The sequence below is a fragment of the Euprymna scolopes genome, chromosome 9 (genome assembly GCF_053919585.1).
Source record: "Euprymna scolopes isolate OS-2025 chromosome 9, ASM5391958v1, whole genome shotgun sequence".
NCBI classification, from domain to species: domain Eukaryota; kingdom Metazoa; phylum Mollusca; class Cephalopoda; order Sepiida; family Sepiolidae; genus Euprymna; species Euprymna scolopes.
In genome coordinates this window covers 83,057,231-83,070,226 of record NC_136490.1, presented here as the reverse complement: position 1 = coordinate 83,070,226, position 12,996 = coordinate 83,057,231, and the positions used below count along the sequence as shown (strand labels likewise).

At 32.9% G+C, this 12,996-nt stretch overlaps 2 protein-coding genes across 2 annotated transcripts in view; one reads left to right on the top strand and one right to left on the bottom strand.

Annotated features, from left to right (window-relative positions):
- Positions 1–4,465: 4,465 nt before the first annotated feature.
- LOC145284735 (ATP synthase lipid-binding protein, mitochondrial-like) lies at positions 4,466–7,053 on the bottom strand. Its single transcript, XM_080133678.1, has 6 exons — positions 6,919–7,053; positions 6,676–6,752; positions 5,496–5,555; positions 5,287–5,373; positions 4,994–5,090; positions 4,466–4,879 (listed from the first exon to the last, which is right to left on the bottom strand). Exons 2-6 carry the CDS (start codon positions 6,715–6,717, stop codon positions 4,716–4,718), a joined length of 450 nt encoding a protein of 149 aa, XP_079989804.1. The 5' UTR covers positions 6,718–6,752; positions 6,919–7,053; the 3' UTR covers positions 4,466–4,715.
- A 79-nt stretch (positions 7,054–7,132) lies between these two features.
- The window catches only part of LOC145284734 (juxtaposed with another zinc finger protein 1-like), a 111,842-nt gene continuing 105,978 nt past the window's right edge, over positions 7,133–12,996 (top strand). The window contains exon 1 of the mRNA XM_080133677.1: positions 7,133–7,342. Coding sequence (XP_079989803.1) covers positions 7,243–7,342 — 100 coding nt within the window. The 5' untranslated portion in view covers positions 7,133–7,242. The remainder of the gene's footprint in view (positions 7,343–12,996) is intronic.

The following is a 12,996-nucleotide window of genomic DNA, read 5'->3' as shown; positions in this document are numbered from 1 at the left end:
ATAGTTTGAAGATAAACAAAGGTTTTAAAAATCATTAAGTCACTTCTGCTTTTCCATAGTTCGTATAGTTAACAAGTCTGACGTCACGGAATCAGGTTTTCTTTTTTTCAGTTTGGGAGGTACCTACTGGATTTGAAACCAGTGTTTTCCAGACCTGTAAAATTTAAAAATATGATTGTAATCTACCCTAAGATGCACCTTGTTAAATGGAAGCCTTTCCTGGAGTAAGGATTAAACTGCCAACCTCCTGAAGAACGTCACTTAGAACTGGTAACAATTCGGGTCTCTTTTACAAGCCACAGGGTTATGAAAAAGGTAAAAAATAATGTTTTCAAAGGCAAGATAAATTACTTTTCTACATAACTGGAAAAAATTTTAGTGGTTTTATTCAATGTAAAATATTTATTCGGTTCGAAAAACAAGTACTCAGCGCTACCTGGGGGCAAAAAAATGGCCACATTTTTTTAAACATCTTTGAAGTTGACAAAGACAATAAATGCGAAATAGTGGTAGAAACCGACCCAATAAATGCCAGTCACATTGGGTGGGTTTCTACCACAATTTTGCATTATTTTGAAATGATCAAGACTTAAGCTGAAATAAAAAGGCATTTATTCATGGTACCTTCCAAACTATGTCTGCATCCTGATTTTACAAGTCTTTATTCACCATCTAACAATTCAGCTGTGTTGAACACATACTTTTTCTTCCGTGTTGACATATCTGTACTGTCGCCATGCGGATTTCAAGTCTGCCTCGGCACACAGGTTTTAAAATCTTTTCACTGCTATGTAGCTCACCCCCATAACAGCCATCTGACCACTTTTGTTCAAAGTTTGCATTGCATCGTCTTCAATGTTCTTCCACTCACATGTGTCCACTTATTCTGGTCACTTTTTTTTAAAAAAACGTCTTGGCCAATGTAACCTTCGACTATCTTCAGGTGCATTCATGTTATTGGTGAAAATTTTTTTAAGATGGTCGGAAATTATATCGACCAAAATAAGAAAAATAGTCCAAACAATCTGAATACAAAAATTATCAGTCCTCATCTTAAAACGGAATAGATCCGGATTAAAAAAAAAATCCAAAAACTTTAGGCTATTTGTGTCTTGAATTTCTAATGCTATGTTTGTTGAAAGATGAGAAATTTCACCATTAACATTGAGTGTGAATGAAGCTGAAGACAGTGGGCGACTTGATGCATGCTAAAGTTTTGAACAATTTGAATAAGATGTTCCTTTCAACTTCCAATTATCAATGCATTTAAAATAAGGTAGAGGGGGGATGCTTTCAAAAGTTAAATATCGTTTTTCTAAATGGTGAGATTTAAAAGTTTTGATCAGTTGATTTTAAATAATCCAAATGGCTTCAGTAAAAGAAACATTGGTAAATTTGAAAAAAGTCAGAATATACATTTGGCACTTTGCAGATGTAATCCATTTTTAATATGGGAAACTCATTTTGTAACCGTTCTGTACTTTCACCTAACAAAGTAATAAGATACTGTAAAAATTGAAAATTCTAAAAGAAAATGCAGGGTCCGTATTCTAAAATACCATATGTAAAAATCTAGTTTAATGCTAAATTAAGTTTAATAGAAAGAAAGCTGGCCGATCATTGAAAGCAGGAATTGAATTTAGAGACCGGTTCTGCATTAGTTGCAGCAGGATTTTTGTAGGAATTTGACACCCCTAACACAAATATATAAAAACAAAAACAAACTAATTTCTTTTAAAAGTGGGTTATTTTCTTTATAACTTATAAAGTTATAGAAATATAAACTTATAAAAGTAATAGAAATATATTTTTTTTTTAACTAAAAAAATTGAATTTTACGAGTTCAGTTTTTAAACTTTAAAAATCTATCAATTTTTCTATGGATTCTATTTTCACGATATTTTCAGGGTCAATGCTTTTTCCAATAAACCCAATATATTTTAGACAAATATTAAATTCACCCCCCCCCCATTTTAAAATGTCTATTAAAAAGTAAAATTTACTTTTTTTTTTATTTATATCAAATTGAAGATAAAAGATCAATATTCAAATTAAAAAAAAAAAAGTGTTTAGAAATTTACATGTAAAGTCAGTTTAAATTTTTTTAAATCACTTTGTAAAATGAAACCTTGGTCTTTGCGCTCCTTTAATTGAGAAAAAAAACAAAAAGGGGGTTGAACTACATTTTTCGAGTAGATATAAGCTTGGAAAGACAAGGGGTTGAATTATTCAAATTTTTTTTTTGAGTTTGACACCTATGCAGAACTAGCAGTGTCAGAAATTTCGTGAAAATAGTGAATAATTCCACCCCATCTTTCCAAGCTTATAACTCCTCGAAAAATGTAATTCAAGCCCTAATTTTTTTTTTCAATTAAAGGAGTAAGGACCAAGGTTTCATTAAAAAAAAAAAAAAAAAAAAGACAAGAAAAAATGTGTTCTTATAAAATAAGGTTTTAAACTTCGGACTTTACAGGTAAATTTCTAAAAAACTGATTTTTTTTTTTTGTTTTAAATTTGAATATATTATTTATTGACCTTTTCTCTTCAATTTGTGATATAAACCTATTAAACATAAATTAATTATTTACTTTTTAATAGACATTTCAAAATGGGGGGGGCGTGAAAATGGGGGGGCGTGAATTTAAAAAAAACGTTTGTCTAAAATATTATATTCGGTTTATTGGAAAGAACATAAAATTTCACATTGACCCTGAAAATATCGTAAAAATAGAATCAATAGAAAAATTTTGATAGATTTTTAAAATTTAAAAATATTGAGTTCGGAAAATTCATTACTGTTTTAAAAAAAAAAATAAAAATATTTTTATTACTTTTAAAACAACTGTAATAGTTTATTTTGGAAGTATAATCCATAAAGAAAATAAATAACCCACTTTTAACAGAGAAATTACGAGATTTTTATATTGTATTCGCAGTTTCGTGTTAGGGGTGTCAAAAATTCCTACAAAAATTCTGATACTGCTAATGCAGAACCGATCACAAGAAATTTTCAGGTCTAGAATTTTTCCATGGTAAAGATAAAGATCAAGTATAGTATCCTAATACAATAAAATAAAGTGCGTGTGACGCAATTGTAAGGTTACCATTTAAGTTAGGCCCTCTTACAGTTTAGGGAAACAAATATGAAGAAACTGGGACCTAAATCATGTTACACCGGTAGAAAAATCCCACTTTATTCTGATGAAAAGACTAGAAGTTTTAAATACAGGATTTTTTAAAATTTTTTTTAATGATTTTGATCAGTTTAGATTTTTATTGAATCACTCCGTGTAATTTTATAAAATGACAAGAAACGATATTGAAATTGACAATAGCAGGAAACTTATGAAAATAAAATTAACGACTTAATTACTTAGTTATTTCACAATTTCAATTTTTAGATTCTATCAATATTTTATAGTAATAACGCCAATTACACTATCAAGTCAGATTCTTACTACCGGTGTAACATGACTTGTCCCATTTTCTCCATTTGTTTTCCTAAAGAGTAGAAAATTAAAAGTTGTATACATTTTAATTGTTTACATGTCCTTACCTTAAGGATAGGTCTCCCGGAAGTGGGCAATTTTGTTAAATTTCTAGGAAATATTTTACTGCCAAATTTTCTGGGAGTGTGTGCATCTGTAGGGATATAAAAAAAAAAAAAAAAATGTTCTGCCATTTAGAAAATGGCTTTTTTTTTAACAGGCATCACCACTTGTCAATTTAAAAAAGGTTTTACTATAGTGTATAGTAAATTTTAGGATAAAATTTAAACTGAATAAACCAGCATATTTTCAAACGTCTAGTTTATAATTGTTTTTTTTTTTTTAAATTTTACTCATACAAAGTCCTCATCGCCATGCGAAAATCGGATAATTCCAATTAAAAACAAAATGAAAAGTGAATTTGCTGTAATGGGTAAACAGGAATTCAATTACTTTAAAATTAATGCAAGCAACGGAAAACAATTCTCTACGTTTTCTTTAAAAACGCTATGTGAACAGATACACCACTTCCTGAAATAATAGTTTCGGCTTCGGGTGTTTAAAATTAAACATGAACATTAATGTCAGCTTCGACGAGAAGCCATATTTAAGAAAGGGATTTGACGAAAAGCTTTTTTCAATAACATTGAAGTTACGGTTTTTGCAGTAAGGATTTAAAAAAAAAAAAAAAAATTCGTTGATATTAAATGGAAACAAAGCAAAACTGACTACAAGGTTAAGGTTTACTTGTACCTGGACATTTAATGGAATTTTAGAATTTGTCAGATTTCGCCGGGAAGAGGTGACCTTATGCCTAAAGGTCGTTAGACAAGAAAAAAAGTGCAAAAAAGAGGAAGAGATCACCTGTACTTACCTTGAGAGTAACATTGGTAATCCAAAGTTTATGTAAAAACATTTGGTAAAACTCATTTTTAGGATCATACTGACGGTGGAGAGTAATAAAAACAAAACACAAATCCAATTGACGAATTAGATTTTATTTCGAAAATGTTAACATACTAATTTTGACCCCTCTTTGCTAAACTTGCGAGTTGTATTGTACATGATAGTAAAGGAGAGAAAGATGACACTTGAAAAACAAGTTTTTTTTTTTCTCATTTTCTGCCAGTTTTATTCTTGGGTCCTAATGTCCAAGATTAGTTCAACGATTCGTTTTTTTTTTTACACAAACTGCAATCACCATTCCTTAAAGATTCTAACCAGAGGTTAAAAAGCAAAAAGAATGAGGAAGGCCATCATCAAGCAAAAGAGACCCATTGCCTCAGAAAGGGCAAAACCCAAGATGGCATATGAAAACAGTTGCTGTTTTAAAGAAGGATTCCTGGCATAACCAATTACTAAGTTTCCAAACACACTGCCAATACCAGCACCTGCAAAGAGAGGACAGTCGCATCAGTCATGGATTATTTTTTTACCAGGAATCTGTAGGAACCTAAAAGCTACAGAAACATTTCTAGGTTTCATTAGAAAAATGAATTACTTACCTGAGCCAGCGGCCCCAACTGTAGCTGCACCAGCGCCAATGTACTTTGCGGCCTGATCAATGTCGTTTCGCATAGAGCTGGTCTGGAAGAGTCGCACCTGAAAGACATTTCAAAGTTTGAAATTGCAGCGAATAGGCGATAGGAAAGATACTAGATCGAATAATGTTGGAGCAATATTCCAAGATATTTTAGGTCCTAGGTTAGTATAGAGGAAATTTGTTACCATCCTCAATGATCTTTAGATTTTAACAAAGAGGGGAGGCGGGGGGGAAGTAATACGGAATGTTACACACCTGACTTTGAAAGAAAGAGAGCATGGTCTGTGGTTGTGATGAAGAGACGCTGGCCAGGGGAACAAGGCATTGCTGTTGGGGGCAGCTCTACAAATAAAAGAGGGTAGAAAAATTGCGGTCATAAAAAAGTTAGAATCTCATTAAGAAAAAGTTTGACCTTGGACAAAAGCAAAGGTAAACAAAAACTACACGTGTTTAAAGCCACTCACCTCTTGATATTGGCTCACAGTACTGCCAAGGGGTCTTAAGACTGACCTGCTTGAGCCAACCTGGAATAAAAGAAAATTTACTTTCAGATTTTATGTAATTATAATCTGGAATTAACTATAAAACTGCACAAAATATGGTACGTACGCAAAATACGATGCTGAAATCACGTTATTTAGAAACATTAACATGGGGAGTTTCGGAAATGTTATTTACTTTCATCTAAAGATACTGTAAAAATCATTTAAAAATGGCACAGTTCGTATTCCCTACAAGTACTCAAAATACAATTTGCTGTAATAACAAGTTTTATATTTAACACGATGGAAAACTAAATAATTTTAATTGAAAGGTTAGGCCAATGCCCTTCAAGGGTTTATAAGATGAAGAGTGAAGCTAGAAGCTTATGACAGACAAGTTCGATAACTGGTAAACAAGAGGAGGCAAACAATACTTAAATGCAACGCATCAATTTTTGTGTATTTCAAGGACATTCATAAATTGAATAGTTTATACATCCAAGCAATTGGATTTTCACTTTTTCAGATGGACATTTGGACTTAAAAATACTCTTTATAACCTTATCTGACCTTCAGAAAACAAAAAAGCTACATCCATTACATGTTAACTTCAATTTTTAAAGTATACGAACGATACTTTTAATATAAAGAGTCAGTACATTTGAGGAGGCGGGGGGGGGGGAGTGTTTAATTTATATAAATTAATAAATGGAGGTCAGAACAAATTAACATTTTAAAATGAAAATCGAAACATTTTCTAGGACTAAGTCACGTGATTAAGAGGGAGGTGACCAAGAAAAACGCTTCTAGGCATTAACATACACATGGAAACATTTTATATGTAGCAAGAAACGAATGTGAAGCACTGAAGCGAAGCACTAAGCAGTAGTAATAACTAGGAAACTGGTAAAACTGCAGTTATTTTAATATTCAGAAGCGTACGGATTTTTTTCAGGAGTAACAAAAAAATTTCAAATATTACGATAGATTAGAATGTGTTTAGGAAACGAATCTTTTTTAAAGTTTGCCCTTGAGATTTTAGAAGCCAACTAATGAATTGTACGTGTCTTTAGTCGTTTGACCTTGGACATAAAAAAGAACTACAAATTAAAGGGAAAGAAAAATACTTAAAACTTTAAAATAAAGTGTAATATATACGAACCATGCGGGCTGCAGAAGGGATGTATTTGCTGCAAGCGTACATTTTACTTGGTCTGTGTTCTTCAGCTAAAGGTATACCTGTCCGAAAGAAAATGCCGGCCGAGTGTTAGAGTTAAAATAAAAAAAAGAAACGGCTGAAATTTTCACAATTATCCAAATTTAAATTAAAATTTTTATATCAGTTATAGTTGAAATCTTAGAAAGTTTAAAAATTCTAAAGTGAAGAAAGGATGATAAAAATTACCGGCGTAAATGCTGGATTTAAAATGCTACAGTTAAGCAGAGAGAGAGACCTTCCAATGACGATCAGGGTAAGAGACCTAATAACGCATGCGCACAGAAAATCAGATACATTACCGAGTTTTGCCGAAGATTAAAAATTCTTTTAAAACATTTTTTATAAATAACTTAAAAAAATATTTTTTTATTAAAATTCTATTATTGTTTTGTGTTTATTTTACTATAAAAGAACTATTTCTAAATTATTTTACGGAAATAGCCGAATCGAATTCTCATTTGACCACATGCGTAGCGGCCTGTCTGCATATGGCTACCTTGACACTATAGAATGGCGGTGTTTCTGATTAATAATTGTCAATTTCAAGGATGCGGATTGCGATTTACAACTTTAACGGAACTTATTCAACACATAGAAGACACTCATTTAGGTATGTTTTTAAATTGTGATTATTTTTTTTCATTGATAAATCGAACATTTGCTTGCTTCAATGCTGTAAGTGTGTGGTAAAAGAAATAAAAAGTCCGTGTGGATTCTGACGGCGACCACGTTTGTTTACATTTCCTTCCTATTTTGAAAACTTCAGGCATTTTATTTTGTGAATACGCCTGTGGCAGAATTGAAAGCATATGTTAATGTTTTCCGATCTTTTAATCGGAATTGATATAATTTCTTCTGTTTTATTTTTTTTGTGTGTGTTGTTTTTAATCACGTTCCAATCAAGTGTTAACCGGCATGATTGTCTATCCATCCATCACCGTTGTACAAAGATAATGTCGATTCATCTTGCGCCTAACTAACCCTTGTTTAATTTACCTCTGCTTTCTCACTCTCTCAGATTTTTTTTCTCTTATCAAATTGTTCATTATTTTATGTTTAAATGTTTTGTTCACAAGATGACTGCTTTATTTTAGCAAGATTTACCAAGGAGATTTTGGCCAGTTTTGGTTTTTCAAGTCCTAACTGATCACATAGTCTTTTTCTTTATTTATTTATTTTTTTATTTTTTAAATTATTCTATATTATAAATGATGGAAACTCCAGTTGCCAAAATGTGTATGGCGAGGGGGGAGGGATTGCTTCAGTGTTCTTGTTGGTCTCTCTCTTTCCTTCGCATCCTTAAATTTCTTCACCCGAAACCTAGCATGACCCATCACCTTCGTCTTTGGGACAGTATTTTTGACCCACACTCATAAACTAGTAAACACTTATGGTTGGTGTTCTCTTTTTATATAATATTCCAACGAGTATTATGGGAAATCTTTAGCATGCCGGTGGTGGATAAATTTCTTTCAATATCCAAATTCTAGAGTTCAAAATTCGTGTCTGAATTGGAAGAATGTGAGGTGCAAGTTCATATTGGCGGTATTTAAAACTAAAGAAAAATACAGAAATGATAAAATATTCCAAAAAGCACGTAATCTGTGTGTGTGTGTGTGTGTGTGTGTGTGTGTGTGTGTGTGTGTGTAATGTGGTTTTATGCCAAACAACAGTACTTACTTAACTGTCATATCGAAAATAGTAATATATTAAAAAATCATGAAAATTCATCCTGTAGAACAACTGCTATTGCTTTTAGTAAGAAAAAAAATCTATCGGCTAAAACAAAAGGTCAGCCATTACATTGGCGAAAACTAAAAGGAGATAAATATGTCCCTGTATTCGCAATCTTCAATATGTTCACGTATAGGGAAAATGCAATTTTTCGTAAAAATTACCTTGAACTATAATTTTCTACTCGATGAATTTTCATAATTTTTTATTCTATTACTATTTTCGACATGACAAGCAAGTACTCTTGTTTTTGCTAATAACATTAAAGAAACTCTGTCGACTCTATCTTTTTTTATTCAAGCAAATCAAATTTGCGACTAAGCAAGTCGTGTTGTTGTCAGCCATTACTGAATCCGAAGGGAGACAACTCAAAATCGAAGTGTCGCGGATAAAAAAGAAGCTTGGGCTCAATACAGTTTAGTAGTAAAATCGCTAAAATTCGTAAATTTTGATTTTCTTGGTTAACAAAAAAATAAATAAATAAATAAATAATAAAAAAAATAAAATAATTGATTTTAGGTAATTTTTGGTAAATGTGAATATCGGAATACCCTGCCCAAATCACCGCTAAAAAAACTCGTCCGTGGCCATCAAACTTAAACACCGAACCGGAACTCGAAAACGAAATGGAACGAAAATTACCTTTATTATTACCAGAAAAGATATATTTCTCCTGTTATTATTTTAGTAAGAACGAATTACTATTTCGCTATCTTTCTTACCAAACTGAAATAAAACGAAAGTAACTATTGCGAGATATTTACTCACATTTTAACTTCAAGACAGCGATACTGGCAAAAATAAGACGAAGTACAGCTAGGTGTATCAGAATTTTTGTAGGAATTTTTGACACCCTAACACGAAACTGCGAATAAAATATAAAAAACTCATAATTTCTCTTGTAAAAGTGGGTTGTTTATTTTCTTTATGGATTATACTTCCAAAATAAACTATTAAAGTTGTTTTAAAAGTAATAGAAATATATTTTTTTTACTTTTTAAAAACCAGTAATGAATTTTACGAACTCAATATTTTTCAATTTTTAAACTTTAAAAATCTATCAAAATTTTTCTATTGATTCTATTTTTACGATATTTTCATGGTCAATGTGAAATTTTATGCTCTTTCCAATAAATCGAATATAATATTTTAGACAAAGGTTTTTTTTTTAATTCACGCCCCCCCCCATTTTCAAGTGTCTATTAAAAAGTAAATAATTAATTTAGTCACCAAAGTTTTATATATCACAAATTGATAAAAAAAGGTCAATAAATAATATATTCAAATTTAAAAAAAAAAAGTAGTGTTTTTTAGAAATTTACCTGTAAAGTCCGAAGTTTAAAACCTTTTTTAAAAAAAAAAATACGTTTTTTTTTTTTTTTTTTTTTTTTTTTAATGAAACCTTGGTCCTTGCTCCTTTAATTGAAAAAAAAATTAGGGCTTGAATTACATTTTTCGAGGAGTTATAAGCTTGGAAAGACGGGGTGGAATTATTCACTATTTTTCACAAAATTTCTGACACACCTAAAGTACAGCAAAGGCCTACTTTAAAATTCAGTACAAATTTCATTAGTTCCTCGTTCCAAAAAAGGAATGCCTGTTTTGCCTCTGAAATAGAACTGGTAACACCTGTAACAGAAACTGGATGCAGGTTCACCTGCCTTCGAAGGTCGGTGTTGGGTACAGCGGTTTGGAGGGTTGATATGATAACCTCTGAAGTTGGGTTCGATTTTCGACCTCAATCATCATCAAAAAGTTCATTAATGAAGTTCAAAAATTGAATTAACAGGTCTTTAGTTCTGACCTTAAAAGGAAGTCTCTATTTGACCTATGATGACTTAGCCAAATCATTAGGTAAATATAAGTTTCAAGGAAACCAGAATAAAAACCATCAAATGCCTTATATGTGGAGAGTTGAGTTCCATAGGTGTTTCTTCCACGGCTGCTTTCTGGAACTGAAAAGGAACACATGCAAAAAACCCGCCAAAGCGAATCCGGGCGACAAGATCAAAGTGTAGTATCTGTTCCGACAGATGCTGCAAGCAAAGACCAGATGTGAGGGCAACCCCACATACCTGACCTTTAACCAGCTCCCATTTCCCACCTCTCGGGAGCTGGTCCCCTTTTTCCCTTCCCCCTCCCTTCACTCCTCACATTAAAAATTTGCCTTGTGCCTAATTTGCTCGGTGGGGGAGCAAATAAATACCCACTCACAGTAAAATAATCCACCAATTTGATTGGTCTGAAACAAAGATAGTGGGAGGCATGCTGTAATTGTAGAATTTCTGACATACTGCTAAGGAAAGAAGGAAAAAGTAATGATTATTACTTTTTTCAAATTAGAATGTGAGGTAATTTAAAACTGCCATTAAGAGACAGGTAACAAGGGTTGTCCCGAGGGACTTAACTTTAATATAGTTAATTTTTCATTATAATTCAAATATGTGTGTCCGCTGCCTGCTTCCCACCTGACTACAACTTGGATGTCTTCAAATCCAATGTGAACAAATTCCTAATGAACCGCCTCCTTAAGTAAACACTTCATCAAATCTCCACACTAACGTAATGTACTTGCAATAACCCTTATCCCTGAGTGGCTTCTGGGCCTTGATAAGTGGTGACCACTGTGTAAAAAAAAAAAAAAAAATTCAATAAATCTAGTTTGTTTAGATCAGTTATCTCTATATAAATAAAATGAACTCATTTTTTTCCCGTCTGATTTTGACATTAATAGGATTAAAAATCAAGATATTTCATGCAAATATAATATGCACAAACGGCAGAACAATATCTGAGGTGTGTTATAGGCTTATTATTTCTCAAATTCCTCGATAATCTTAGATTTCTATACTTTTTCTGCTGAGAAGTCACGGCCAAAATCGGTTAAGATCAATGGAAGTGGTAAAATATTTTCTCTCTAATAAATTCCTCCTCCCCCTGCCACCACTTAACACCGTTTGGGGATCGTTCACAAGGAACAGTTGAGAACACCGGTTTGGCTTCGTAGTTCTTTCATGTGAAGTTATTTAAAATCACTAAACTAAGCTGCAGTGCTCTGTGGTGTAGTGGTTAGCGTGCTGGACAATTCACATTATATTTTCACGTTCGCGCCGACCTACCGTAGTCGTTTTTTTTTTTTTTCCTAAATAACTGGAATGGACTTTTCTTGGTGGCCGAACTGTTAACGTTGCAGATGTTTTTTTTTTTTTGTCTTTTTTCACACTTTATTTTCCTACTTTTACTCATGACTCCGGGTTTGATCCTTCCTACTTACCTACCATAACATTTTTTAAAACCCCCCCCCCCCCCCGTCCCGGAAACAAACACTCGGGCAACGCCGGGTACCCCCGCTAGTTAACAATAAGAAAGAAAGTGACTTTATCTTAAATCAATTAACTGTGAATATTGATTTTAAGATTTAATGAGATGCTTTATTCAAACTATATTACCCTCAATTAATATCCGTGAAAATTTATTTTTAAAGAGGCCGGAGCCCTTTTTATAATCAATAGATTTAAGGTTAGATGTGATCACTATATTGGGTTTTTTTAGATACTTCACTTAGGATTGGTTGGTTGGTTGTTTTTGTTTTACGGCATATCAACCCTTTTTGGGTTATTTAATGCCGAATCCAAAGATTTTGAAGAAAAATTTTTTGAATAGAATATATTTGTTGTTTTCACGTCGGTTTCTATTTAACCCATAGTTGGGACCCTAACAGGTACTACCACTCCGGGTCAGAGTGGACCTGGGAGCAATGGTAATTAAAGTGTGGCTCCACACTCCCCAAAGCCCACAAGCTGGGGCCTCACCACTGGATATAGTTTAAGGTCATATCCAGGACCCCAATATGACTTTTACCCTCTGCAGGGGGGCAGTCGGCATATTCTAATCCCACACTGACAGGGCCTCCACTTAGGAAGAAAAAGGAATAAAGGAACACGAGATACTGTTAACGAGAGAAACTATTGTCCATTTTTTTTATTGGGAAGGCGATCATTTTAGTAAGAACCAAATAAATGAATATCAGCAGCTCGGTATATTAGAATTAAAATAGCATGAAATTTGAATTTATTGTGACATTTTATCCACACAATTCGGACAAACTCTATCCCCGTGGTGTCCTGCTGACTAACCCCGATGCAACTGAAATGATACCAGTTATCACATGAGTCACAGCACACCATGGGCGCTGATTCGTCATTAATGGCCAAACAAGCAGGGCAGAAGAAGGATCCCCTTATTCAACAAATTCTGCTGGGGCAGACTCCGAATCACTTTACTTTCAAGGGAAAAATATGCTTTAGCAAATAGACTTGTTCACACCCATACCTCAACAACCAGGTTGAGTGAACTTTACCGTCATTACCAACGATTAGTCTAAGTATTTTGCCTAGAGTCTAGAATGGTCAAGACTTATTTGGAGATTTAATGAACACAATTTGGCCTACAGACACCTTCAGGGAACATGTTTTTATCCATTCTTTTATTTTGGAAATTGTTGTGGGGGTATCTACGTTACCCATGATG

Coding starts and splice junctions, on each gene's coding strand:
- LOC145284735 (XM_080133678.1), bottom strand. CDS start 6,717: ATGTACGCTTGCAGCAAATACATCCCTTCTGCAGCCCGCATG. Junction 5,374..5,495: donor CTGTGAGCCAATATCAAGAG/GTGAGTGGCTTT, acceptor TTTTATTTGTAG/AGCTGCCCCCAACAGCAATG. Junction 4,880..4,993: donor AGTTGGGGCCGCTGGCTCAG/GTAAGTAATTCA, acceptor CTCTCTTTGCAG/GTGCTGGTATTGGCAGTGTG.